Below are 27835 nucleotides of genomic sequence, written 5' to 3'. Positions count from 1 at the left end.
ATTTGTGTATATCTATTTTGTGATCTTTGGTGAATACAGATGCAGATCCATATAATGAATGAGGGGGCTCAATTGTGTATATCTATTTTGTGTTCTGTGGGGAATATAGGTGCAGATATATATAATGAACGAGGATGCTCATTTGTATATATCTATTTTGTGTTCTGTGGTGAATACAGTTGCAGATCTATATAATGAATGAGGGGCCTCATTTGTGTTTATCTATTATGTGTTCTGTGGTAGATTAAGATGTAAACAATGGGATGGTGGGTATTTGTTTATATCTATTTTGTGTTCTGTGGTGAATATTGGTGCAGATCTATATAATAAATGAGGGGGCTTATTTGTGTATATCTATTTTGTGTTCTGTGGTGGATGAAGATATATATAATGGAGTGGTGGGTCATTTGTGTATATCTATTTTATGATCTGTGGTGGATGAAGATATATATAATAGAGTGGTGGGTCATTTGTGTATTGTTATTTTGTGTTCTCTGTTGGGTGAAGCTATAGATGTATGTATTGGAGGGGTTCGTCATTTCTGTACATCTATTTTGTGTTCTGTGGTGAATACCGGTGCAGATCTATATAATAAATGAGGGGGCTCATTTGTGTATATCTATTTTGTGTTCTGTGGTGAATACAGATGCAGATCTATATAATGAGAGAGGGGTCTCATTTGTGTATATCTATTTTTGCGTTCTGTGGTTAATACAAGCTCAGATCTATATAATGAATGAGGGGGCTCATCTGTGTATATCTATTTTGTGTTCTGTGGTGGATGAAGATATATATAATGGAGTGGTGGGTCATTTGTGTATTGTTATTTTGTGTTCTCTGTTGGGTGAAGCTGTAGATGTATGTATTGGAGGGGTGCGTCATTTCTGTACATCTATTTTGTGTTCTGTGGTGAATATTGGTGCAGATCTATATAATGAACGAGGGGATCATTTGTGTATATCTATTTTGTGTTCTCTGTGTTGGATGAAGATATATATAATGGAGTGGTGGGCCATTTGTGTATATCTATGTTGTGTTCTGTGGTGGATGAGTGAGTGAGTGAGTGAGTGAGATTGTACGCCGCTTTAGCAATATTCCAGAAATAGTACGGCGGGGGACACCAGAAATGGGCTTTACACATCGTACCCATGTCGGGAATCGTACCCGGGTCTTCGGTGTGATGAGCGAACGCTTAAACCACTAGGCTACCCGACCGCCCCCTGTGGTGGATGAAGATATATATAATGGAGTGGTGAGTCATTTCTGTATGTGTATTCTGTGCTGTATGGTGGATGAAGATGTATATTATGGAGTTGTGGGTCATTTGTACATTGTTTTTTTGTGTTCTCTGTTTGGTGAAGCTGTAGATGTTTTTATTGGAGGGGTTTGCCATTTCTGTACATCTATTTTGTGTTCTGTGGTGAATACAGGTGCAGATCTATAATGAATGAGGGGGTTCATTTGTGTATATCTATTTTGTGATCTGTGGTGGATGAAGAGGTATATAATGGGGTGGTGGGTATTTGTTTATATCTATTTTGTGCTTTGTGGTGAATACAAGTGTAGATCTATATTATGAATGAGGGGGCTCATTTGTGTATATCTATTTTGTGATCTTTGGTGAATACAGATGCAGATCCATATAATGAATGAGGGGGCTCATTTGTGTATATCTATTTTGTGTTCTGTGGGGAATATAGGTGCAGATATATATATGAACGAGGATGCTCATTTGTGTATATCTATTTTGTGTTCTGTGGTGAATACAGTTGCAGATCTATATAATGAATGAGGGGCCTCATTTGTGTTTATCTATTATGTGTTCTGTGGTAGATTAAGATGTAAACAATGGGATGGTGGGTATTTGTTAATATCTATTTTGTGTTCTGTGGTGAATATTGGTGCAGATCTATATAATAAATGAGGGGGCTCATTTGTGTATATCTATTTTGTGTTCTGTGGTGGATGAAGAGGTATATATTGGGGTGGTGGGTATTTGTTTATATCTATTTTGTGTTCTGTGGTGAATATTGGTGCAGATCTATATAATAAATGAGGGGGCTCATTTGTGTATATCTATTTTGTGTTCTGTGGTTAATACAGGTGCAGATCTATATAATGAATGAGGGGGCTCATTTGTGTATATCTATTTTGTGTTCTGTGGTTAATACAGGTGCAGATCTATATGAGAGAGGGGGCTTATCTGTGTATATCTATTTTGAGTTCTGTGGTGAATACAGGTGCAGATCTATGAAATGAATGAGGGGGCTCATTTGTGTATATTTATTTTGTGTTCGGTGGTGAATACAGGTGGAGATCTATATAATGAATGAGGGGAATCACCTGTGTATATTTATTTTGTGTTCTGTGGTGGATACAGGTGCAGATCTATATAATGAGTGAGGGGGCTTATTTGTGTATATCTATTTTGTGTTCTTTGGTGAATACAGGTGCAGATCTATAAAATGAACGATGGGGCTTATTTGTGTATATCTATTTTGTGTTCTGTGGTGTATACAGGTGCAGATCTATATAATGAATGAGGGGGGTCATTTGTGTATGTCTATTTTGTGTTCTGTGGCGAATACAGTTGCAGATCTATATAATGAATGAGGGGGCTCATTTGTGTATATCTATTATGTGTTCTGTGGTGAATGCAGGTGCAGATCTATATAATGAATGAGGGGGCTCATCTGTGTATACCTTTTTTGTGTTCTCTGTGGTGGATGAAGATATATATAATGCAGTGGTGTGTCATATGTGTATTTCTATTTTGTGTTATGTTGTGGATGAAGATGTATATAATGGAGTGGTTTGTCATATGTGTATATTTTTATTGTGTTTTGTGGTGGATGAAGATATATATAATGGAGTGGGGGGTCATTTGTGTATAGTTATTTTGTTTTCTCTGTTGGGTTGTAGATATATGTAATGGAGGGGTAGGTCATTTGTGTATATCTATTTTGTGTTCTGTGTTGAATACAGGTGCAGATCTATATAATTAATGAAGGGGCTATCAATTTTGTGTTTTATATGAATGCAGGTGTAGATCTATCTGATCCAGCAATAGGTCATTAATGCACATCTCTTTTGTGTTCTCTGTTTGATGCAGTTGTAGATTTATGTAATAGAGAGGTAATTCATTCTTGTACATCTATTTTGTGTTCTGTGATGAATGCAGGTGTAGATCTTTGTAATTTACGGGTAGGTCATCTGTGTACCTCTGTATTGTCTTCTCTGGTGGATGAAGGTATAGGTCCATATAATAGAGAGGTAATTCATTTCTGTGTATCTATACCCACACGCAAAATAAAACGCAAGTCGAGTATGCAGTATACATGTTATTTATTTTCCACACTAAAGACAAGAAATACTAATAGGGCAAGATTGCAAAACTTTGATTGAAGACAGTTTAATGGATTAAAAGGCAGATGACATAATTGTGTTTTTCAAATGTTATGGTCCTACACAGTTTCGGGTCAATACCAAAAATGTCAGTCAATACGTGGTGTGACCACCATTAGTATTAACACTATCACTCATCTCCTGTACATTGAGTGGATCAGACGATTTGGGAAGGCCCTGGCGATCCTCCTGCACACATCCAGAGCAGCTGTGCGTAGTTCATCGGCAGTTGTAGGGACAGGGCGCACATTGTGCAGACACCTTTGAACCTCATCCCACAAGTTTTCGTTGGGGTTCAGATCAGGGATGAGGGCTGGCCACGGTAGAACACGGATGTTGTGTTGTTGCAGAAAGGCCATGGTAGCTCTGGCAACATGGGAACGAGCATTGTCCTGCTGGAAAATGTGTTGTTAATGTTGTGCAAAAAAAATGAAACAACGTGGGGATCTGATCACTTGGTCGATATACCGCTGAGCAGTGACGCCGTGTCCCCGACCTTGACCATCATTCAGAAAGCACATGGTCCAAGTCTGGTATTAAGTCCAATCCCTGCCCATATCATGACGCTAGGTCCACCCCATGGATCCCTTTCCACAACGTTTCTGTCAGCGAAACGATCACCTCGACGCCGCCAAATTCTGACTCTTCCGTCTGCATGGGAGACACAAAAGCGACTTTCATCAGAGAAGATGAAACTCCCCCACTCACGATGACGCCAATTCTGGCGACCCTGTGCCCACTGAAGTCGTGCTTGTCGATGCCGTGGTTGGAGAATAGGACGACGTGCTGGTCGGCGACATCTGAGGTTGTTGGAACGGAGACGTCGGATCACAGTGTCCCGGCTAATGTGTCCATTATGTGTTCCTATGGTCTGTCGAGTACTTACACTTGCAGTTAGGAACGCATGTCGCTGGTGTTGACGGGTAATCTGCCGACCTTGTCGAGGTGTGGTGACCCTAGGACGACCGCTCCGAGGAAGGTAATCTGTGGTCTGTTTAGCATTGTATCGATGCAGGAGACGGTAAAATGAGGTATGTTAACGTTGAAATGACGGGCAACATCTTGGACAGACTCTCCAGCTTCCAAACGTCCGATAGCCTGGTTTCTTTGAATTTGAGTTAGGCGTGGCATTGTTGACCAAGGAGTGGTAGGTCCACGAATCGGCCACAGTTTTATACCAACTACTGTTCGTGATAGTTCGTGCATTTTCGATTTTTACGAGAAATGGGTGCATGATACCCACATATTCATTGAAATGGTGCGTTTTGACGATTCGTTTTTTATGTTGCGTTTTTACTCGGGGCTTCCAAAATGCAACCCAAAATATTGATAACACCATCAGGCTTCACTACATGCTAAAACTCGCATCAATTTAATGGTTCCGTGTTTGTTAACTATTTACTTAAAATCGCTTGCGTTTCTTTTGCGTTTAAGTATATTTTACGTCTTTGGTGAATGCAGTATTATATCTACGTGATCCAGCGATGGGTCATTTGTGTATTTCTATTTTGTGTTCTCTGATGGATGAAGGTGTAGATCTATGTGATCCAGCGTTGGGTCATTTGTGTATTTCTATTTTGTGTTCTCTGATGGATGAAGGTGTAGATCTATGTGATCCAGCGATGGGTCATTTGTGTATTTCTATTTTGTGTTCTCTGATGGATGAAGGTGTAGATCTATGTGATCCAGCGATGGGTCATTTGTGTATTTATATTTTGTGTCCTCTGATAGATGAATGTGTAGATCTATGTGATCGAGGGGTAGGTCATTTGTGTATATCTGTTATATGTTCTCTGGTTGATGAAGGTATATGTATGTCTCTGAGTGTGTGTTGTGTGTGTTATGTGTGTTATGTTCTCTGATAGATACTGCTGTGGATCCACGTGATGCTGTGGTAGATGTAAGTATATTTTATTCTCTTTTAAATACAGGCGTTTATTTACGTGATGCAGCGGTGGGTTATTTATGTATATTTACTCGGCTATTAGTTTCTAGTAATATATGTATGATAATAAGGAATGAATTGAGAAAACATTGCCACGGTAGTTAAGTTTGACAGAAGCTGTTATGCCCGCTAACGAACTTGAAGGATGATAGTGGTATGATAGGAACTTTCGTTGTTGACGTTTTTGGATCAGTAATGCGCAATACTGCCAAGATTTGTCAAACGTTCATTCACTCGACGAGGCATACTGCGTATGAGTTTCCCAGTCGCGATTTGAGAGAGTCTGTCCCACTCCTCTTGCAGCGTCTGGCCAGGTTTAGCCAACGTGGTCGGCGGTCTTTGGCGTTGAAACGTCTCCCTATCATGGTCCGGGCTCATAGCTGGCCATTGCATTCTTTGGATGTTATGTTGATGGAGGTGCGCACTGACAAATCGTGCACGGTGAGCACGAGCGTTGTCGTGCTGAAAGACTAAACGTCGACCCACACGCCTTGCAAAAGGAACATGAAATGGTGGCAATATGATGTCCTGATAGTATTGTCCAGTGACCCTTCCTTGAACAAACTGGAGCGGGGTTCGCTCAGTCATAGTAATGCCACCCCACACCATAACCGATCCACCGCCAAATCATTTCGTCGTCGCCAGACACGACAATGCCTACCAAGGTAATGCAAAGTGAATCGGGACTCATCTGAAAACCGTGACCAGTCATGATGACCCTAGTTTCGACGTTTACACCATTGAAGTCTGATGTTCGTCGAGAATGGAGATGAGCTGCATGTAGACGATTTCTAATCCGTAACTCGTACTCAAGTAGCCCGATGAAAGTTTCAGCAATTTGATTCGCCGTTTGAGGTTGATTTCGTAGAGCCTGGTTTCGCCCCAATCGATCCTGTACTATTGTCGTTGACCTGGGACGCATTGGACGCATTGGTCACTGACGTTCTGGCCACTTCTGCCAGTTTCCAGCATACCAATAGCCCGTAGACACTCATACGTACACAATGAATGATATCAAGTAAATCACAACTGTGAATCAGAAGCAGAATCAAAAAGGTTGACAGAAATAAGGGTCCACAGAGATAAATCGATCCTCCTTGAAAGTGTCATAATCAGATATGACACCTAATAAAGAGACCACTGGAGATAATGTTTACTATCGTTTTTGTTAATAGAGGAGCCCTTAAACGCATAACAAATACACAGGTGTCTACACAAAGGAGAACCGTTTCCGGTTCGCCTGTATAAAAATCCCAAATTGTCTTTAGATGTATACTAATGTATCTGTTTTAATAAACCACTGTGAATGTGTTGGGGTTAAGGCTATGAACGGTATTTTAGTTAAATCACAGTGTATTCGCATTTTATGAGATAAAAAGTTTAATTGAACCAGATTGAATACGTTGAGCACATTGCGCCTGGAACCACAGACCAATGATCGGGGTGATTCCAGAATTCGACCCCCAGACGCATCCCTCCACATGTATAGAAATAAATGGCGCCCGTATTTGAGAACATAACAAATGTAGTCTTGCTTTGTTAGTTTTTGCTGCATTACTTTTGGTCCCCTTTAGCGAAGGTGTCATACTACAGCGTTATCTAAAGGCTACCTTTATGCCTGCAGGCATACCCTTCCATTAAAACTGTCACCATGATCAAAACCATGCAGTAGCGACACTCTGCACAGGACAGTCTTCTAGATATGAAACTATCACAATGTCACGTCCGCGCACGCACGCATATGAGTCACAAGCTCACACAAGAATGTTAGCTGTTACTGGAACTTTAAGTAATGTTCGTATTATCGCGTGAGTTTTGTCTAGAATGTGTTCTTACAAAGATCATGTCGATACACAGGTACTGTGAGATGCCAGATACAGAAGGGTAACTCGACTTTGCAAGTGCTTTTGTATTCAATAACATGGCATGGTCCGTTTATGAAATGCACATCGCCTGCACTAGCATTCCTCTGGACACAGTGAAATATGTATAGGCGAAAAACAATGATGCAACGCATGTGAAATCTAATGCATATATTTGATCAACAACATTTTAGAATGAAGTATTGCATCATGTGATTAGGAACGTGTACTGAACCAAAAGCGTTTTTAGCATTCGATGTGATAAAAAGGAATATCATTTTTGTTCATGAATGAAATTTTGATTCATACTGGCTTGCCTGATACTGAATACGTTAGTTTAATAAAGGCGTTGGAAACTGTCGGCGTTGCTTTATCTCGTATGGGGGGTATGAAACTGACATGCATACACGTTTCATTGAGTATATAAGGATTCCACATCAAAAACAGGTATTGGTTATGTAAACAATCAACACACCACCAGAAGAGATTGGTATATGGATTTTAAACATAATTTATTAATTGTAACCATGCGCTGTAAATCCTACAGACAAATGGTGGATATGTAGCCCCAGGTTGTGACATACCAGTATGGGCAAATGTATATTAAACGAGAAACAGATGAGCAGAAATTACCAAAAACAGATAGACTATTGCATTCATCAAACCAAACAGTATGTCATTGTATTCTCTGTAGCTATCAATTGTGAACAAATATTTGTTCCTCAAGACACAAGGCCCACGCCTTGAATAAATGTTTCCGAGAGGCTATTTACTGAGACTCCAATCTACTTTTCATGACATTAATATTTGGTGAAATAAGCTCGTGTGTACAAAATGATATATAAGTGTAAAGCTCTAACAACTCCTAATCACAAGGAAACCCTCCAAAGATATCAACTTTACATCGTTGTTCGCAAGTTGTTAATACAGCGACAAACACGTCCGTTTTCAAACGACCCCCACTTGTGCTTTGTCAAATATATACAAACCGTATATAATAAAATGTTTGATTGCTCGGATTAATCGGCTCCTAGATATGATTACGTTATTAATGTTGTCATTAAGGTAAAAGTACCTATATCCTTGTTGTGATTTGAAACGTTACACCCATTTCAATGATTTGCTTACTTTTCTATATCTGTATGCTTGATTGATAACTACACACAATTATTAATTGTAAAAATCAAACGGAAGAACTTATTTGTCGAGCGGAAATTCATAATGGTTATGGCAAAACCGCTATGGTTTTCTTAAAGTTATCTGACAAACTTAGATTGCATAAACAATAAATGTTTCTGTGGCATATTTTTCTCAAAATTGAGGTGGTTTGTAGGACTTTTTTCTAATATAAAATATGAAACCAAAATTGATGTGTAAGGAACACTTTCAACCTCCTCTCTCCTTCCCTAAGGACACCAACAAACATAACAGGGCACACATTAAACTCTGATCTGCAATACTACGTCAGTTATCAAGTATGGACAACAGCGTCTGCTTCATTTCACGCCGGAATGATGAGCAGGATTTAAATTGACGCACCGATGCCCAAGAAACATTACATCTTTTCAGCCTTGTGAGTACATACAATGACAACGCTTCATTACTGGAATATTCCTTTAGCTATCTTTGGTGATGATTCTCTTTTTAAATGCTATCAACGAAACCAATGGTTTTGAGGGGTAATGTTCGACTGTCAGATAGATGTGTAACAGTTGTTAGGTTGGACTGTTAATCGAGACGTTTGGAATGTCTTTTCTGTGCACTATCAACGGCTACCTGCATATATATGCATTGCGTGGTGGTTATAGAGTGTCACTCTGTGCAAAGATCGTAATCAGCTGTAGACTACCATACTGTTGTAGGTAAGTTAATATGCATTCAGAGACAAATAGACATGTAATATAACAGATATATGTACGCCGTGTTGTACTGGTTATGAATACATACATACTCAGATGGTTAGGGTCAGTATGAATCATTATTTTGACAGCGGTCCATCATATCCGTTGCAAGATGGAAACTTCACATGTCTCTGTTCAGACATACATTTACGGACACTCTGACACACTCAGTTCTTGGCCTGACAGTGAAAGATCCCACTGCTTGTCTGTGAATTGTCGACACTGAATCATGTTTCAATCGATGCAGTTCATTGCTACTATAACATTGAAACAGGATCGGGCTTTATTTGCACATATGAATTTTTTCCTCATGTAAGCACCTTTTACAGTTTACTTTACAACACCATATAACCTGACACTGACATGAACGTTGCACCTGCTTGTGTAGGACATTATACCCGCGTCCGCAGCATATAACTTCACAGTTATTGTCTTTGTCACACACTCGCCCTGATGTTCCAGGAGAGTATCTGCCTGACCCACAGAAGCTGGGGGAATTATCCAAGTACAGAAGGTCGCCCCTCCGGGCTGACGATACCTCGCTGGAAACACTGGGACCTTTTAATCTTTTATGGCGAGATTTTTCTGTTGCATGATTTGTGTAGGCGCCAACTTTGACAGCATGTTCATATTTTGATTTAAGAATGGTGCCAATTTTATGGAAAGAAGAAAGTTGCCGCCAACAGGACTTCATCGTGCAGGATCCAGATACGCCGTGACACTTGCAGACTGTCTTCACGTTGTCCTTGACAACCTGCAACATTCAACACGATACAGCTTGAACAGAAGACGTAAAGTAACTGCCAGCGTTTACAATGTAATGCTAGTTTATGTACAATCATAACATGTCGTTGATCCAAATGTCAAATACAAGATCCATCAAAACGCTGAATATTATTTGTTTAACTGTCACATGCACGTGTGATATATTTCCAAATAGGAAAGGGATTGGTAAACAGGTGAAGCCTATTTATACACATCTCTCTTCAAGGACATCAAATAATGGATAAAAGTGAACTGTACATAAAATAACAAATGTAGATTAACTGTACCGGCAGTTGCAAATAATAACATGATGCAAATATACCAGTCGCACATAAATACACACATACATATACCGGTACATAACAAAACCGATGCGTCCATGCACATATACATATAAGCATATACGCTGTGTACATATACCTCTACACAAGGATATCACACATACAAACAACTTTTAGAATGAAGTTATTAGAAACAAAACACATACTTAAATTTTACATTCTTTAATCAAGTGAACAGATTATATAATAGTAAGGTTAACATAAAGAGATGTTTTGGTATTTCCATTCAATACTGAATTAAAGTCATATCCTTCTTTATACATCATATGGCGATCATTGCAATGGTCACGACGTGAAACGAAGTAATGTGTTGGATCCTCATAAAGGTATCCACAACATCAGGTTGTAAGACTCCTGGATATGTCTTTGATATGTGTGTGCATTTAAATCACTGCATCCTGACCCGCGGGGTTTACATTTCCTTTTTTTTTTGTTTATTGATATTCAATTTCAATATTGATTGAAAGAAGGAATATTTAAGTTATGTTAAGGAATGTTATTTATACCGTAGGATCCGGATTCCATAGTGGTATCATCGGAAAGTAAAACATCTTGAATTTCCCCTGGAGTAAGGACAACGTATTAGAACAATCAATACTTGCAGCTACCAATGTGTTTGACCGAAATTCGCCTGTCGATCGTTCAGTGACGTGGTCGCTTAAAATATATGCTTCACATGCCTCATCATTATAAATCCATTTTTTTATATATAATAGCTCGAAAAGTAGTATTTGGTTAAAAAAAAAAAAAATAACCCAAGATTAAGAACCTCGAGATTTTTTCATCCTTAGTTTTGCGAAAAACATTTTTAGCAGGAGTTACAGATTTCGTAATAGTATAAAAAATATTCTTACCCCTCGGGTAGTTTCTCGTTTTTGTAAAGGCTTCACATCTGCATCTTTCTTAGAATTTACCCTTTCAGAACAGACTACTGTTGTGACAAGGTGTGACAAGAAGGTAAAGGACATTACCCGACACGGACAATACCCACATGCCAATAACCTACACGGACTGAACAAGGCAGAGAACAATGAGAAGACCAAGACCAAGACCAATGCCAAGACTATGAACAAGACAAAGACCAATGCCAAGACTATGAACAAGACAAAAACCAATGCAAAAAACAAGACCTAGACCAAGGTTAATGGCATAGGAAAGACCAAGACCATGACCAATGTCAAGAACAATGCTAAGACCAAGACCAAGACCAACATCAAGACCAAGACCAAGACTAAAACCAAGACCAACATCAAGACCAAGACCAAGACCAAGACCAACATCAAGACCAAGACCAACATCAAGACCAAGACCAAAATCAAGATCCAAAACAAGACCTAGACTAAGGCTCAGGTCATGGCCAAGACCTAGACCATGACCACGACCAAGATCAGGACCAACTAAAACTAATGCCAACGAAGACAAATGCAAAGACCAATGCCAAGACCAATGCCAAAAACCATTGCCAAGATCAAGACCTCGACCAATGCCAAGGCCAAGAACAAGACTAAGAGCAATACCAAGACCAAGATCAATACTGAGACCTAGATCAATGATAATGCAAGGCCGAGAACAATGCAAAGACTAAAATCAAGACCAATGCCAAGACCAAGACAAAGAATAATGCAGAGAACAATGCCAAGACCAAGACCAAACCATTGCCAATACTAAGAATAAGACCAATGGCAATACCAAACCCCCCAAAATGACTTAGAACAAGACTGAGGACATGGTCAAGACAAAGGCCAAGTCAAAGTCCAAAGAAGTTTAATGTACAAAAGGCCTCTGGCCCATATGCAAGCGAGAGTTACGCATGTAAATACAATCATAAATGTTTACACATTGGGATATACCCGTTGTTTGATTAATCCATTTTTTTTGGCTAACGCATGCTTAATATATAGAGAAAGATTAATGATATTAGGTTGGTTCTTTGTCGTCAGAATAATTATTCAGGCGTTTATCGGTGACGTTGATATTGAATAATCTATATTTCTTTCGAGGATCATTGTAAAATAGACAGACAAACACAAAATGAATTTCATTTTCAATCTCTATATTACAAAATGGACACATCCTTTTCAATTTTTCAATGGATAAGTTTTCTTCCTTAGTTTACAAATAGGTCTAGTAAACCAGGTCGATATTTAATTAAATGTGCTCTTAAGTTTTCCGTAGAGAGTACTGATAAATATATTCTGGTTGAAGTAAAGTCTTCAATATTACGTTATTTAAAGTTATGTTATATTCATAACGTGAACTATCCCTAAAGTAAAATGCCATTATTGATAGAACATACCTCAAGACCGATTTCGAAATGCATTAAGAAACACATTTACATAACCAACTGACTTAGCTAGCCATATAAAATGAAAGCCATGAGAAGATAAAGGTTTTCTTACATCCGATGTCCAAGTATTCTTTCCTAGGGTCTTTTAAAGGTTTTAGACCTCAAAGATTCCAAATGTAAGCTTTGTTTTGACATAGAAGTGCGTTTTGGCCAATTTAGTGGTTGAAAATATATTTTATTTATATACAGAAAATGTTCACAACTGAGAACAACATAAGAAATTTAAAAAAAAACATAACACGCTTAAATATTTCTAATGTAAGTTAAACATCACTGAGTCAAGGTTTAATCTAACTGATCGAGGTATCGTGTTCACACAGCCACCTTCATATTTGCATAACCTTCGTGCAGCGGACTCCAGCTCTACTGCAATTATAGTCTTCGGTGCAAGACCTTTCACAACCGCAATGCAAAAGGGAGGAACATGCTTTACTGGCATCCTCGAGAGTTTTCCAGTATTGTGACCAGATACCACCGTCTTCCTTTTGCCATCCCCGGTTCGTCCTGATAATGTTTCTAGTTTTGTCAGCATCATACCGGGGCTCGTGGATTTCACCGAAGTAGTAAACGTCCGAGACGTCACTCGGGCTTTCCTCCCACATTAAGCTGACACGCCGCGATATAACTGTAAACCTGTTAAAGGCGGCGTTAAACCCAACTCACTCACTACAGTAGCTCTTAGCATTATTGGATCGGAGTGTTGCTGCAATACCTGATCCATCATTTAGTTGATCAAAGGAGACTGTGTAATACCTGACGGAACGGCATTGATTTCCTTAAAGTCAGCCAGGTCTCTGTCAAAAGTTGGTGTTTGCAACTGCCCACTTTTATCTGACTGGCAAAGACAGCAAGATCCCAATTGAGACTTTCCATTGTTGGCCCAATATCACAGGTACAATTTACTATTATTTCAACACCACCACCGCCACTGTTCTCGCAAATTCAGGTGAACAAGCCTACAAAGACGGAAAAATATGAACACTTTCACTGGACAAATTTCCGTTTAGGCCACCTATGCGTGAGTCATGCCCAATTAGTCATGACAATCTATATCAGCGTTCTGGAAGAGGAACAAAATACATGCAAGCAGCAATTTATGTGACGGTTATGTGTTCAATAATATAAACCATCAACCACCAAGCAGTGCATAATCTCATTTGCAGACCAGAAAATAGCATTACTGTATCACATCCAAATTAAGCCTGAACCTGCAAGGTTTTGCCCTTAAATATGCCCCTGGGGATACTCTAAAAACTAAACTCGCCAAAGCTTATTTTGTATGGAATCATTGAGGTCAAAAACCTATCAAAAGCGCCTTCATTTATGATCCTATGATTTTTGGTTACGAAGTTTGGACAAAATCAAATAGGGACTGGCCACGGCCCAAACCAAAACAAAGAACAAAAAAGCTACAAAAAGGAAGAACGCACATATCCTCGCCTGCAGAAAGTACAAGCACGCAGATGTTAATAAGTCGTTTGTCAGACATCTGACTGTAAAGCGTAAGTACGCAGAAGATAGAAACACCGTTTGTCAGATATCCTCAAATAAACGAAGGTAATGAGACAGTGGACGCTGCAATATGTTTGTACATAGCCAAGTAGGAATTGTGAAATACTGGATAAAGCTAAAAAGGAGGAATGCAGATGTCCTCGTCAATGTTAACATGCATTTGTAAAGCATTTGGATGATAATGATGAACATAACTTGGTATCTGAAGTAAGGATTCTGTTCCTTACATGTTTTGTTTTCTCTAAAGTGGATAGTAAATCATATGGGTATCATTCAAATGTTGCGCAGACATTTTCCAAAATGGCGTGGAACCGTTTCACCTTCACGGTCAGATTCAAGAAGATGTAACTTCTCTACATTCAAACAGAAGGTACAAGCATACTGATGTTAGAAACGTCGTAACTCACATATTTGACTATAAGACCTCTTGTAAGTACACATACAGATGTTAGAAACGTCGTTTGTCACATATCTGACTGTAAGGCCTGTGGAAAGTACAAAGAGACAGTAGTTAGAAACACCGTTTTGTATGATATATGACTGTAAGACCAGTGGAACGTACAAACACTCAGATGTTAGAAACGCCGTTTTGTATGACATCTGACTGTATGCTCTGTGGAGAGTACAGACACGTAGATGTTAGAAACGCCGTCTCTCAGATATCTGACTGTAAGGCCTGTGGAAAGTACAAGCAAGCAGATGGTAAGATCGCCGTTTGTATGATATCTGACTGTAAGGCCTGTGGAATGTACAAGAACTCAGATGTTAGAAACGCCGTTTGTCAGATATCTGACTGTAAGGAATGTGGAAAGTACAAGCACTCAGATGTTAGAAACGTCGTTTGTCAGATATCTGACTTGTGAGGCCTGTGGAATGTACAAGCATTCAGATGTTAGAAACGTCGTTTGTCAGTTATCTGGTTGTGAGGCCTGTGGAATGTACAAGAACTCGGATGTTAGAAACGTCGTTTGTCAGATATCTGACTGTGAGGCCTGTGGAAAGTACAAGCACTCAGATGTTAGAAACGTCGTTTGTCACATATCTGTCTTGTGAAGCCTGTGGAATGTACAAGCACTCAGATGTTAGAAACGTCGTTTGTCAGATATCTGACTTGTGAGGCCAGTGGAACGTACAAACACTCAGATGTTAGAAATGCCGTTTTGTATGAGATCTGACTGTAAGCTCTGTGGAAAGTACAGACACATAGATGTTTGAAACGCCGTTTGTCACATATCTGACTAGAAGGCCTGTGGAATGTACAAGTACATAGATGTTAGAAACGTCGTTTGTCGGATATCTGACTGTAGGGCCTGTAGAATGTACAAGCACTCAGATGTTAGAAACGCCGTTTGTCAGATATCTGACTGTAAGGCCTGTGGAATGTATAAGCATTCAGATGTTAAAAACGTCGTTTGTCAGATATCTGACTTGTGAGGCCAGTGGAACGTACAAACACTCAGATGTTAGAAACGCCGTTTTGTATGATATCTGACTGTAAGCTCTGTGGAAAGTACAGACACATAGATGTTAGAAACGCCGTTTGTCACATATCTGACTAGAAGGCCTGTGGAATGCACAAGCATTCAGATGTTAGAAACGCCGTTTGTCACATATCTGACTAGAAGGCCTGTGGAATGCACAAGCATTCAGATGTTAGAAACGTCGTTTGTCACATATCTGACTTGTGAGGCCAGTGGAACGTACAAACACTCAGATGTTAGAAACGCCGTTTGTCAGATATCTAACTGTAAGGCCTGTGGAATGTACAAGCATTCAGATGTTAGAAACGTCGTTTGTCACATATCTGACTTGTGAGGCCAGCAGAACGTACAAACACTCAGATGTTAGAAACGCCGTTTTGTATGATATCTGACTGTAAGCTCCGTGGAAAGTACAGACACATAGATGTTAGAAACGCTGTTTTGTATGACATCTGACTGTAAGGCCTGTGGAAAGTACAAAGAGACAGTAGTTAGAAACGCCGTTTTGTATATATCTGACTGTAAGGCCAGTGGAACGTACAAACACTCAGATGTTAGAAACGCCGTTTTGTATGACATCTGACTGTAAGGCCAGTGGAACGTACAAACACTTAGATGTTAGAAACGCCGTTTTGTATGATATCTGCCTGTGAGCTCTGTGTAAAGTAAAGACACGTAGATATTAGAAACGCCGTCTCTCAGATATCTGACTGTTAGGCCTGTGGAAAGAACAAACAAGCAGATGGCAAGATCGCCGTTTGTATGATATCTGACTGTAAGGCCAGTGGAATGTACAAACACTCGGATGTTAGAAACGCCGTTTGTATGATATCTGGTTGTAGGGCCTGTGGAATGTATAAGCATTCAGATGTTAAAAACGTCGTTTGCCAGATATCTGACTGGAAGGCTGTGGAAAGTACGAGCACTCAGATGTTAGAAACGCCGTTTGTATGATATCTGACGGTAAGGCCTGTGGAATGTACAAACACTCAGATGTTAGAAACGCCGTTTGTCAGATATCTAACTGTAAGGCCTGTGGAATGTACAAGCACTCAGATGTTAGAAACGTCGTTTGTCACATATCTGACTTGTGAGGCCTGTGGAATGTACAAACACTCAGATGTTAGAAACGCCGTTTGTCAGATATCTAACTGTAAGGCCTGTGGAATGTACAAACACTCAGATGTTAGAAACGTCGTTTGTCACATATCTGACTTGTGAGGCCTGTGGAACGTACAAACACTCAGATGTTAGAAACGCCGTTTTGTATGAGATCTGACTGTAAGGCCCGTGGAAAGTACAAAGACACAGTAGTTAGAAACGCCGTTTTGTATGATATCTGACGGTAAGGCCTGTGGAAAGTGCAGGGGGACAGATGTTAGAAACGTCGTTTGTCAGATATCTGACTGTAGGGTCTGTGGAACGTACAAACACTCAGATGTTAGAAACGCCGTTTTGTATGAGATCTGACTGTAAGGCCCGTGGAAAGTACAAAGACACAGTAGTTAGAAACGCCGTTTTGTATGATATCTGACGGTAAGGCCTGTGGAAAGTGCAGGGGGACAGATGTTAGAAACGTCGTTTGTCAGATATCTGACTGTAGGGTCTGTGGAACGTACAAACACTCAGATGTTAGAAACGCCTGTGGAACGTTCCAGCACTCATATGTTAGAAACATCGTTTTGTATGAGATCTGTATGTAAGGCCTGTGGAAAGTACAAAGAGACAGTAGTTAGAAACGCCGTTTTGTATGATATCTGACTGTAAGGCCTGTGGAAAGTGCAGGGGGACAGATGTTAGAAACGCCGTTTGTCAGATATCTGACTGCTAGGCCTGTGGAATGTACAATCACTCAGATGTTAGAAACGTCGTTTGTCAGATATCTGACCGTAAGGCCTGTAGAAAGTACAAGTACATAGATGTTAGAAATGCCGTTTGTCAGAGATTTGACTGTATGTGTAGGTAGTTGATTCAAAAATATCAAAAACGCCGTATGTCACAAATGTAACTTAATGTCTGTAGAAATTGTACACAGTTGTACGCCATATATCACAACCAGTACATAATTCAGCTCGCTAAAGTAAGAAAGACTCACAATTCCCGATGAATAAAATTTGTTACATTTTGTTACAAGATACATCGGCGAACCAATCCCTGTGACGTCTGCCTAGCAACATGGTAGCTGGGGGCATCGAAAGTGCATTTAACTCCTCTCACTGATATATCAGCGGAGCGATGCAGCAGCGATTGTCTCAGCAAGCACCAGTTTATGAAATCATTTCTATTTTCTGTTTCAGTATTGATTCAGTAATGTTTTACAGAGGAACGGGGGTTATTAGGCACACTACATCTAAACTTGCCAGGTCCAACACTATCAATCTACAGTTGGGTATTTTTGGCAATAAGTCAACTAGGTTTATACGAGCTATGTACGGGGTTGTACGCGTTTAGAAGTGGCGAATGTTATGGGTAAGCAACGTAGTGTTAGGGGTTACAATGAAGATGAGCCGTTTTCCTTCTCACAGCTTCAAATCTAATGTTGTTATCATAGATAATATAATAAAACCATGTTTCCAGAATCATAAGAAATATCTACTAAAAGCAGAGCTCATTGTACTGTTCCGATCATAACATAAACATATGTTAATGAATCAGTATCAATAGTAAATGATGCCAGGTGTTCGCGAAAAGGTGAGCGTATCCTGCCCCACCAGCGGCACCCGTCGCACACACATGCAAGTAAACTATTTACCTGAAACAACACGCGTTCACCATAAAATGTTTTGAAAGCTTTTACTAAAGGTATTGAATGTTGTAACACTGATCTGACAACTTTTGGTCAATCTTGGGATACTCTTTTAAATCTTTGAAGAAAGAGCATGTTCAAGTGTACCTCAATATGTGGCGTCGAAGGCTGGGACTGCCCACCCAAAGGGAAAGTTGACTGTTGGAAACTTAAGTCATCCCTCTTGTCATAAAAGTTTGGTGGAGAGATATAGATCATTCTGAATCTTTCTGTATAGATCTAAATGTGAAACAGTCGAGACGGTTTCAAGGGTCTCTTTTATTTCTAGATCAGGCTGCAAATCAGTAGAAGGGAATTGGCTATTTGACCATTATGGAACAATATCAGATCATCGATATACCTTGTGTTTAAGTTACACTTCTTGGACAAAGACACGTGTTTTGATGTTGCCAATCCGAGCAGATATGTTTTTCATATGAATAAAGAAACAGGTCAGCAAGAAGTGTTTAATAGATGTATTCACCTGCATCCTATGTTCTTTCGACTCACCTTTATTCCAACATGGCTGTTGTGCTCATCTATTTTGGCTCGTATGTCTTTGCCTGATTTTCTCGCCCGTTTCAAAAATTTCCTTGTGAATTTTAATCCAAATCGTATGTTGTGGCCACATCCACCCCACATCCAGGCTTTAGTGTTTTCTAAATGTTTAGATTCATCACACGTGCATCTGTCCAAAGAGCCCTTACTGCAAGCACTCGCAAAGGCGTGCACCAGACCGGCTGATGATATCGCATACAAGAAGGACGTTTCTTTAAATCCTGGAATAAACAATATTCAGCCTTGATAAACGAAAATTACAAAAGTCTTCATAGTACAATGTTAGCAGTGCTTAGTATTCAGGTTATACGACAGTGATCGAGATACACTTAGCAGATATCATTGATATCATATCATGGTCTAAGTAAAGCAGAAGGTTGTTCGATGTTAGGTACAATGGTCTAAGTAAAACAGAAGGATGAAAGATGTTAGGTACAATGGTCTAAGTAAATCAGAAGGTTGTCCGACGTTAGGTACAATGGTCTGAGTAAAACAGGTTGCTGTACAAGATGAGGTACACTGGTCTAAGTAAACCAGAAGGTTGTTCGACATTAGGTACAATGGTCAAAGTAAAGCAAACGGTTTTACGATGTTAGGTACAATGGTCTAAGTAAAACAGAAGGATGTAAGATGTTAGGTACACTGGTCTTAGTAAAGCAGAAGGATGAACGATGAAAAATACAACGGTCTGAGTAAAACAGACGGCTGTACGAGATTAGGTACAATGGTCAAAGTAAAGCAAAAGGTTATCCGATGTTAGGTACAATGGTCTAAGTAAAGCAGAAGGATGTAAGATGTTAGGTACACTGGTCTTAGTAAAGCAGAAGGTTGTCCGATGTTAGGTACAATGGTCTAAGTAAAGCAGAAGGATGTAAGATGTTAGGTACACTGGTCTAAGTAAAGCAGAAGGTTGTTCGATGTTAGGTACAATGGTCTAAGTAAAGCAGAAGGATGTAATATGTTAGGTACACTGGTCTGAGTAAAGCAGAAGGTTGTCCGATGTTAGGTACAATGGTCTAAGTAAAGCAGAAGGATGTACGATGAAAATTACAATGGTCTGAGTAAAACAGATTGCTGTACGAGATTAGGTACAATGGTCAAAGTAAAGCAGAAGGTTGTCCGATGTTAGGTACAATGGTCTTAGTAAAGCAGAAGGATGTACGATGAAAAATACAACGGTCTGAGTAAAACAGACGGCTGTACGAGATTAGGTACAATGGTCAAAGTAAAGCAGAAGGTTGTCCGATGTTAGGTACAATGGTCTAAGTAAAGCAGAAGGATGTAAGATGTTAGGTACACTGGTCTAAGTAAAGCAGAAGGTTGTCCGATGTTCGGTACAATGGTCTAAGTAAAGCAGAAGGATGTAATATGTTAGGTACACTGGTCTAAGTAAAGCAGAAGGTTGTTCGATGTTAGGTACAATGGTCTAAGTAAAACAGAAGGATGTAAGATGTTAGGTACACTGGTCTGAGTAAAGCAGAAGGATGTACGATGAAAAATACAACGGTCTGAGTAATACAGACGGCTGTACGAGATTAGGTACAATGGTCAAAGTAGAGCAGAAGGTTGTCCGATGTTAGGTACAATGGTCTAAGTAAATCAGAAGGATGTACGATGAAAAATACAACGGTCTGAGTAAAACAGACGGCTGTACGAGATTAGGTACAATGGTCAAAGTAAAGCAGAAGGTTGTCCGATGTTAGGTACAATGGTCTAAGTAAAGCAGAAGGATGTAAGATGTTAGGTACACTGGTCTGAGTAAAGCAGAAGGTTGTCCGATGTTAGGTACAATGGTATAAGTAAAGCAGAAGGATGTAAGATGTTAGGTACACTTGTCTGAGAAAAACAGACGGCTGTACGAGATTAGGTACAATGGTCAAAGTAAAGCAAAAGGTTATCCGATGTTAGGTACAATGGTCTAAGTAAAGCAGAAGGATGTAAGATGTTAGGTACACTGGTCTTAGTAAAGCAGAAGGTTGTCCGATGTTAGGTACAATGGTCTAAGTACAGCAGAAGGATGTAAGATGTTAGGTACACTGGTCTAAGTAAAGCAGAAGATTGTTCGATGTTAGGTACAATGGTCTAAGTAAAGCAGAAGGATGTAATATGTTAGGTACACTGGTCTGAGTAAAGCAGAAGGTTGTCCGATGTTCGGTACAATGGTCTAAGTAAAGCAGAAGGATGTAAGATGTTAGGTACACTTGTCTGAGGAAAAAAGACGGTTTACCGATGTTAGGTACAATGGTCGAAATAAAGCAGAAGGTTGTCCGATGTTAGGTACAATGGTCTAAGTAAAGCAGAAGGATTTAAGATGTTAGGTACACTTGTCTGAGGTAAACAGACGGCTGTACGAGATTAGGTACAATGGTCTAAGTAAAACAGAAGGATTTAAGATGTTAGGTACAATGGTCTTAGTAAAGCAGAAGGTTGTCCGATGCTAGGTACAATGGTCTAAGTCAAGCAGGAGGTTGTTCGATGTTAGGTACAATGGTCGTAGTAAAGCAGAAGGATGTACGATGAAAAATACAACGGTCTGAGTAAAACAGACGGCTGTACGAGATTAGGTACAATGGTCAAAGTAAAGCAGAAGGTTGTCCGATGTTGGGTACAATGATCTAAGTAAAACAGAAGGATGTAAGATGTTAGGTACACTGGTCTTAGTAAAGCAGAAGGTTGTCCGATGTTAGGTGTACAATGCCCTAAGTAAAGCAGAATGCTGTACGATGTTAGGTACAATGGTCTAAGTAAAACAGAAGTATGTACGATGTTAAGTACGATGGTCTGTATAAAGCAGAATGCTATACGATGTTAGGTACAATGGTTTAAGTAAAGCAGAAGTGTGTATGATGTTAAGTACGATGGTCTAAATAAAGCAGAAGGTTGTACGAGATTAGGTACAATGGTCTAAGTAAAGCAGAAGTATGTACGAGATTAAGTACAATGGTATAAGTAAAGCAGAAGGTTGTACAAGATTAGGTACAATGGCCTAAGTAATACATTAGGCTAAAGAATGTCAGGAATAAAGGAAAAATGAATCAGTAGGATACCAAGCTGAAGAATTTGATGAATATTTGACTAAGCGAAGCAAAACATGCAAAACAGGAGACTGTCAGGTAGTAGAGACAATGATATAAGTGAAGAAGGTGGCTGCCGGATGGTAGGCAAAATGACATGAGTGCTGTAGAAGGATGTAGGGTGGTAGACATAATGATATAAGTGCTGTAGAAGGATGTAGGGTGGTAGACATAATGATATAAGTGTTGTAGAAGGATGTAGGGTGGTAGACATAATGATATAAGTGTTGTAGAGGGGTGTAGGGTGGTAGACATAATGATATAAGTGTTGTAGAAGGGTGTAGGGTGGTAGTAGACATAATGATATAAATGCTGTAGAAGGATGTAGGGTGGTAGACATAATGATATAAGTGGTGTAGAAGGATGTAGGGTGGTAGACATTATGATATAAGTGCTGTAGAAGGATGTATGACGGTAGACATTATGATATAAGTGTTGTAGAGGGATGTAGGGTGGTAGACATAATGATATAAGTGTTGAAGAAGGGTGTAGGGTGGTAGTAGATATAATGATATAAGTGCTGTAGAAGGATGTAGGGTGGTAGACATAATGATATAAGTGTTGAAGAAGGGTGTAGGGTGGTAGTAGATATAATGATATAAGTGCTGTAAAAGGATGTAGGGTGGTAGACATAATGATATAAGTGTTGAAGAAGGATGTAGGGTGGTAGTAGACATAATGATATAAGTGTTGTAGAAGGATGTAGGGTGGTAGACATAATGATATAAGTGTTGTAGAGGGATGTAGGGTGGTAGACATTATGATATAAGTGCTGTAGAGGGATGTAGGACGGTAGACATTATGATATAAGTGTTGTAGAGGGATGTAGGGTGGTAGACATTATGATATAAGTGTTGTAGAAGGATATAGGGTGGTAGACATAATGATATAAGTGTTGAAGAAGGATGTAGGGTGGTAGTAGACATAATGATATAAGTGTTGTAGAGGGATGTAGGGTGGTAGACATAATGATATAAGTGCTGTAGAGGGATGTAGGGGGGTAGACATAATGATATAAGTGTTGTAGTGGGATGTAGGGTGGTAGACATAATGATATAAGTGTTGTAGAGGGATGTAGGGTGGTAGATATAATGATATAAGTGTTGTAGAAGGATGTTGGGTGGTAGATATAATGATATAAGTGTTGTAGAAGGATGTAGGACGGTAGACATAATGATATAAGTGGTGTAGAGGGATGTAGGACGGTAGACATAATGATATAAGTGTTGTAGAGGGATGTAGGGTGGTAGACATAATGATATAAGTGTTGTAGAGGGATGTAGGGTGGTAGACATAATGATATAAGTGTTGTAGAGGGATGTAGGGTGGTAGACATAATGATATAAGTGTTGTAGAGGAATGTAGGACGGTAGACATAATGATATAAGTGTTGTAGAGGGATGTAGGGTGGTAGACATAATGATATAAGTGTTGTAGAGGGATGTAGGGTGGTAGACATAATGATATAAGTGTTGTAGAGGGATGTAGGGTGGTAGACATAATGATATAAGTGTTGTAGAGGGATGTAGGACGGTAGACATTATGATATAAGTGTTGTAGAAGGATGTAGGGTGGTAGGCATAATGACATAAGTGTTGAAGAAGGATGTAGGGTGGTAGTAGACATAATGATATAAGTGCTGTAGAAGGATGTAGGGTGGTAGACATAATGATATAAGTGCTGTAGAAGGATGTAGGGTGGTAGACATAATGATATAAGTGGTGTAGAAGGATGTAGGGTGGTAGACATAATGATATAAGTGTTGAAGAAGGATGTAGGGTGGTAGTAGACATAATGATATAAGTGTTGTAGAAGGATGTAGGGTGGTAGACATAATGATATAAGTGTTGTAGAGGGATGTAGGGTGGTAGACATTATGATATAAGTGCTGTAGAGGGATGTAGGACGGTAGACATTATGATATAAGTGTTGTAGAGGGATGTAGGGTGGTAGACATTATGATATAAGTGTTGTAGAAGGATATAGGGTGGTAGACATAATGATATAAGTGTTGAAGAAGGATGTAGGGTGGTAGTAGACATAATGATATAAGTGTTGTAGAGGGATGTAGGGTGGTAGACATAATGATATAAGTGCTGTAGAGGGATGTAGGGGGGTAGACATAATGATATAAGTGTTGTAGTGGGATGTAGGGTGGTAGACATAATGATATAAGTGTTGTAGAGGGATGTAGGGTGGTAGATATAATGATATAAGTGTTGTAGAAGGATGTTGGGTGGTAGATATAATGATATAAGTGTTGTAGAAGGATGTAGGACGGTAGACATAATGATATAAGTGGTGTAGAGGGATGTAGGACGGTAGACATAATGATATAAGTGTTGTAGAGGGATGTAGGGTGGTAGACATAATGATATAAGTGTTGTAGAGGGATGTAGGGTGGTAGACATAATGATATAAGTGTTGTAGAGGGATGTAGGGTGGTAGACATAATGATATAAGTGTTGTAGAGGAATGTAGGACGGTAGACATAATGATATAAGTGTTGTAGAGGGATGTAGGGTGGTAGACATAATGATATAAGTGTTGTAGAGGGATGTAGGGTGGTAGACATAATGATATAAGTGTTGTAGAGGGATGTAGGGTGGTAGACATAATGATATAAGTGTTGTAGAGGGATGTAGGACGGTAGACATTATGATATAAGTGTTGTAGAAGGATGTAGGGTGGTAGGCATAATGACATAAGTGTTGAAGAAGGATGTAGGGTGGTAGTAGACATAATGATATAAGTGCTGTAGAAGGATGTAGGGTGGTAGACATAATGATATAAGTGCTGTAGAAGGATGTAGGGTGGTAGACATAATGATATAAGTGGTGTAGAAGGATGTAGGGTGGTAGACATAATGATATAAGTGCTGTAGAGGGATGTAGGGTGGTAGACATAATGATATAAGTGCTGTAGAGGGATGTAGGGTGGTAGACATAATTATATAAGGGAAGAAGATGGATGAAATATGGTAGGAATAACGATCCCAGTGAAGCACAAGACTGGAGGATGACAGCGTTAACTGTGTAAGTGGAGCTTAAGTATGAAGTATTGTAGGAATTACCGTCAAAGTGAAGCACATGACTGAAGGGTTAGCGGTGTTAGTAAATCAGATGGCTGAATTATGGTAGGAATAACGGTCAAAAAGAAGCACAAGACTTAGGGACAATAGGGTTAACGGTGTAATTGTAACAGAAGGCTTGAAAGGTTTGGATTAAAACGGAATTTGGTATTATCTATGTTACATGATATAGTCATCTGACACGGAATAGCAATGTAGGGCAGGCGTAGGTATTTCTCTTTTAAAACTAGCCTTTTCGGAGGAGTTTCTGCCTGTACTGTGCCAGGGTACAGTTCCATCTCTCCATGCTAAACCGATGTGCACATTCCATTGATGCTAATCGAAGAGCTTGCACGAGCGTCATTGCTATTCCCTTTCCACGCCTGCACATTTTCTTCTGTTGCCGTGGGAGATAGAGCGTATCGCACACCTTCGCCTTGGAGAGATTGTAAATGCTGCTCTCGTCATCCTTGTGGGCAGTCAACAGTTCATTGATGCTGAGTGCTTCTCTTGCAGTCAATCTGCAACAAATATCGGGACTGGCAGAATAGTATTACTGTTTTGGACAATCAGATTTCTACTCATCTACGGTACGATTTTAACAATATCAAGATGACACTAATTTGATTTGTGAGTTATGGTTTTATTACTATGGTCAACTTTAATATGACGGAACGAAATGTTCGAAATGACGACAGATCACCAGGGCCAACCCTTTCTGCTGCTGACGTCATGTACATACTGAGGGTCTATGACGTCCAGGAATTAGGCTTGTTACTTTCGTTTTAGAAAAGATGACGGTACGATGAAGTTTATAACATCATGGTAAAATTGCAAAAATAGAGTAAAAGTAAAATATCCATCTTTTTTTATTAGATTAATCTACGAGCGAGAGGCGTTGTCCGTTTCATTCTTATTAAAGCGATCAATTTGTTATAATACGTTACATTTAACCATAATAAATATTGTCAGTTGCCATCTCCAAGGAAAATCCAAATATCTGATTTGAGGAAGAAGTGTGTTAATTTGTAAGATTCAATACTACAACATTACAAATCATCGTTTTCAGACAAATGTTCACCATTAGTCATTCTTGTGTAACCATGGCTCACTAAATGCCAGAATAACATTTTTATAGAGGTCCGTTATTATCTTGTCGTCCGTCAGGACAGAGGCACCATATCTCACACAAAGAGAAAGTCAATTCTTGCAAAGTTTTATATCACTATTTTATACCTGGAATAGGCCTAGATCTCTATACAATTTTATTTAGTACGTGTGGCTTCATGTATATACAAACAACCATACAACAACCAACTGTGCGGAATAAAATAAATCCTAAAAAAAGAGGTGACGTGAGCGTATATATGCTCAACTTGCTCTACAGAAACACCTGTTGTAGTTTGTTTACTACAAATTTATTTAGATACAATCGTCATTGGGTGAGAAAGGTGTGTTCAGAACGACCAAGTCAGTCTGATTGACGACGCGTCGTAATACATGTAAATCAAACACAAGACGTCAAAATGACCCACACGATAAACGTAACGGGAGTGATTTCCGAAGTTGTTAATGAACCCGTGGCGGTTACGTGTATTGGTCATCACTGATCAGTTGGCCGACCATTGAAAGGTGATTTTAAAGATGTGTCAAATAGATACTAATGTAAATTCGTAGATTGCTGTAGACTGTCACTGTCATTCTGGACAGTCGATACTACAACAGTTGTGATGTGATGTGCATTTATTCGTTTTGTTCACTAGGATGGGTCGTAGCGAGGATATCCGTAAACGATCATGCAGACAAACTCTCTGACGTTTCTCAATGTATACTAAACGGTGAGTTCAAGATTAAAGTATCTAAATGATCAGAAACAACACTTCTGTATGTATTCGTGCTGGGGAATTCCCAGGGGTAACATGGGTCATCATCGTCTTTGACGTCGTAACATTGGTCATCGTCTTCGGCGTCGTAACATTCGTCATTGTCTTCTGTGTTGTGCAATGGATCATTGTCTTTGGCGTGGTACTATATATGGAGCATTGTCTCAGGCGTTGTTATTCTGATCATTGTCTTCGAAGTAGTTTCATAGGCCATCGTCTTCGGCGTCGTTGCATGGAATATAATAGATAAAGATAATTTGCCCACTCATTCCGTTACATTAGTAGATGTCCCTGTCCTTAAGTGGAGTGTCCATGTTAATTACCGTAAAGACTACGAAGTTGAGCGGATGACATCCGGGACAAGAGTGTTTTAAGACAACCCTAACCATAACTTATATTTCTCTTCATTGTGTCATTGTGAAAAAAATCGATGTGTGTGTGTGTGTGTGTGTGTGTGTGTCTGTGTGTCTGTGTGTCTGTGTGAGTCTCTGTGTGTCTGTGTGTGTGTCGGCTGAACCCTAGAGGATTCGACCCGTCATGAACCGGGTAGAGAATAGGTCTTCAGCAACCCAAGCTTGCCATGTTTGTCGAAAGAGGCTACTAACGGGATCGGGTGGTCAGATTCGCTGACTTGGTTGATGGACGTCATCGTATCCCAGTTGCGTAGATCGATGTTCATGATGTCAATCACAAGATTATCCGATCCAAACTCTATTATTTACAGACTGCCGTCATATAGCTGGAATACTGCTGAGTGCGACGTTAAACAAGAAACAAACAAACTAATAACTCTACTTGAGGATGCGAAGAGGTATTGAGGCGGACGTAAAATCTGGTAGACAGACCCAACAGACACCTGAAAAATAGGTTGTAAAAGAATGTTCCCCACCCCTTGACTGCAGGGTG

At 39.6% G+C, this 27835-nt stretch overlaps 1 protein-coding gene across 1 annotated transcript in view; it reads right to left on the bottom strand.

The window, feature by feature from the left end:
• Positions 1-7778: 7778 nt before the first annotated feature.
• The window catches only part of LOC139463346 (protein Wnt-9a-like), a 41893-nt gene continuing 21836 nt past the window's right edge, over positions 7779-27835 (bottom strand). The window contains exons 2-4 of the mRNA XM_071244594.1: positions 25299-25567; positions 18855-19123; positions 7779-9867 (exon numbers count right to left, since the gene is read on the bottom strand). Of these exons, the coding sequence (XP_071100695.1) occupies positions 9397-9867; positions 18855-19123; positions 25299-25567 (1009 nt within the window). The 3' untranslated portion in view covers positions 7779-9396. The remainder of the gene's footprint in view (positions 9868-18854; positions 19124-25298; positions 25568-27835) is intronic.

The sequence above is a fragment of the Haliotis cracherodii genome, unplaced genomic scaffold, assembly GCF_022045235.1.
Source record: "Haliotis cracherodii isolate W230 unplaced genomic scaffold, xgHalCrac1.p SCAF_16, whole genome shotgun sequence".
NCBI lineage: Eukaryota > Metazoa > Mollusca > Gastropoda > Lepetellida > Haliotidae > Haliotis > Haliotis cracherodii.
The sequence above is the reverse complement of the archived record's forward strand: the minus strand, read 5'-3'. Positions and strand labels throughout refer to the sequence as shown.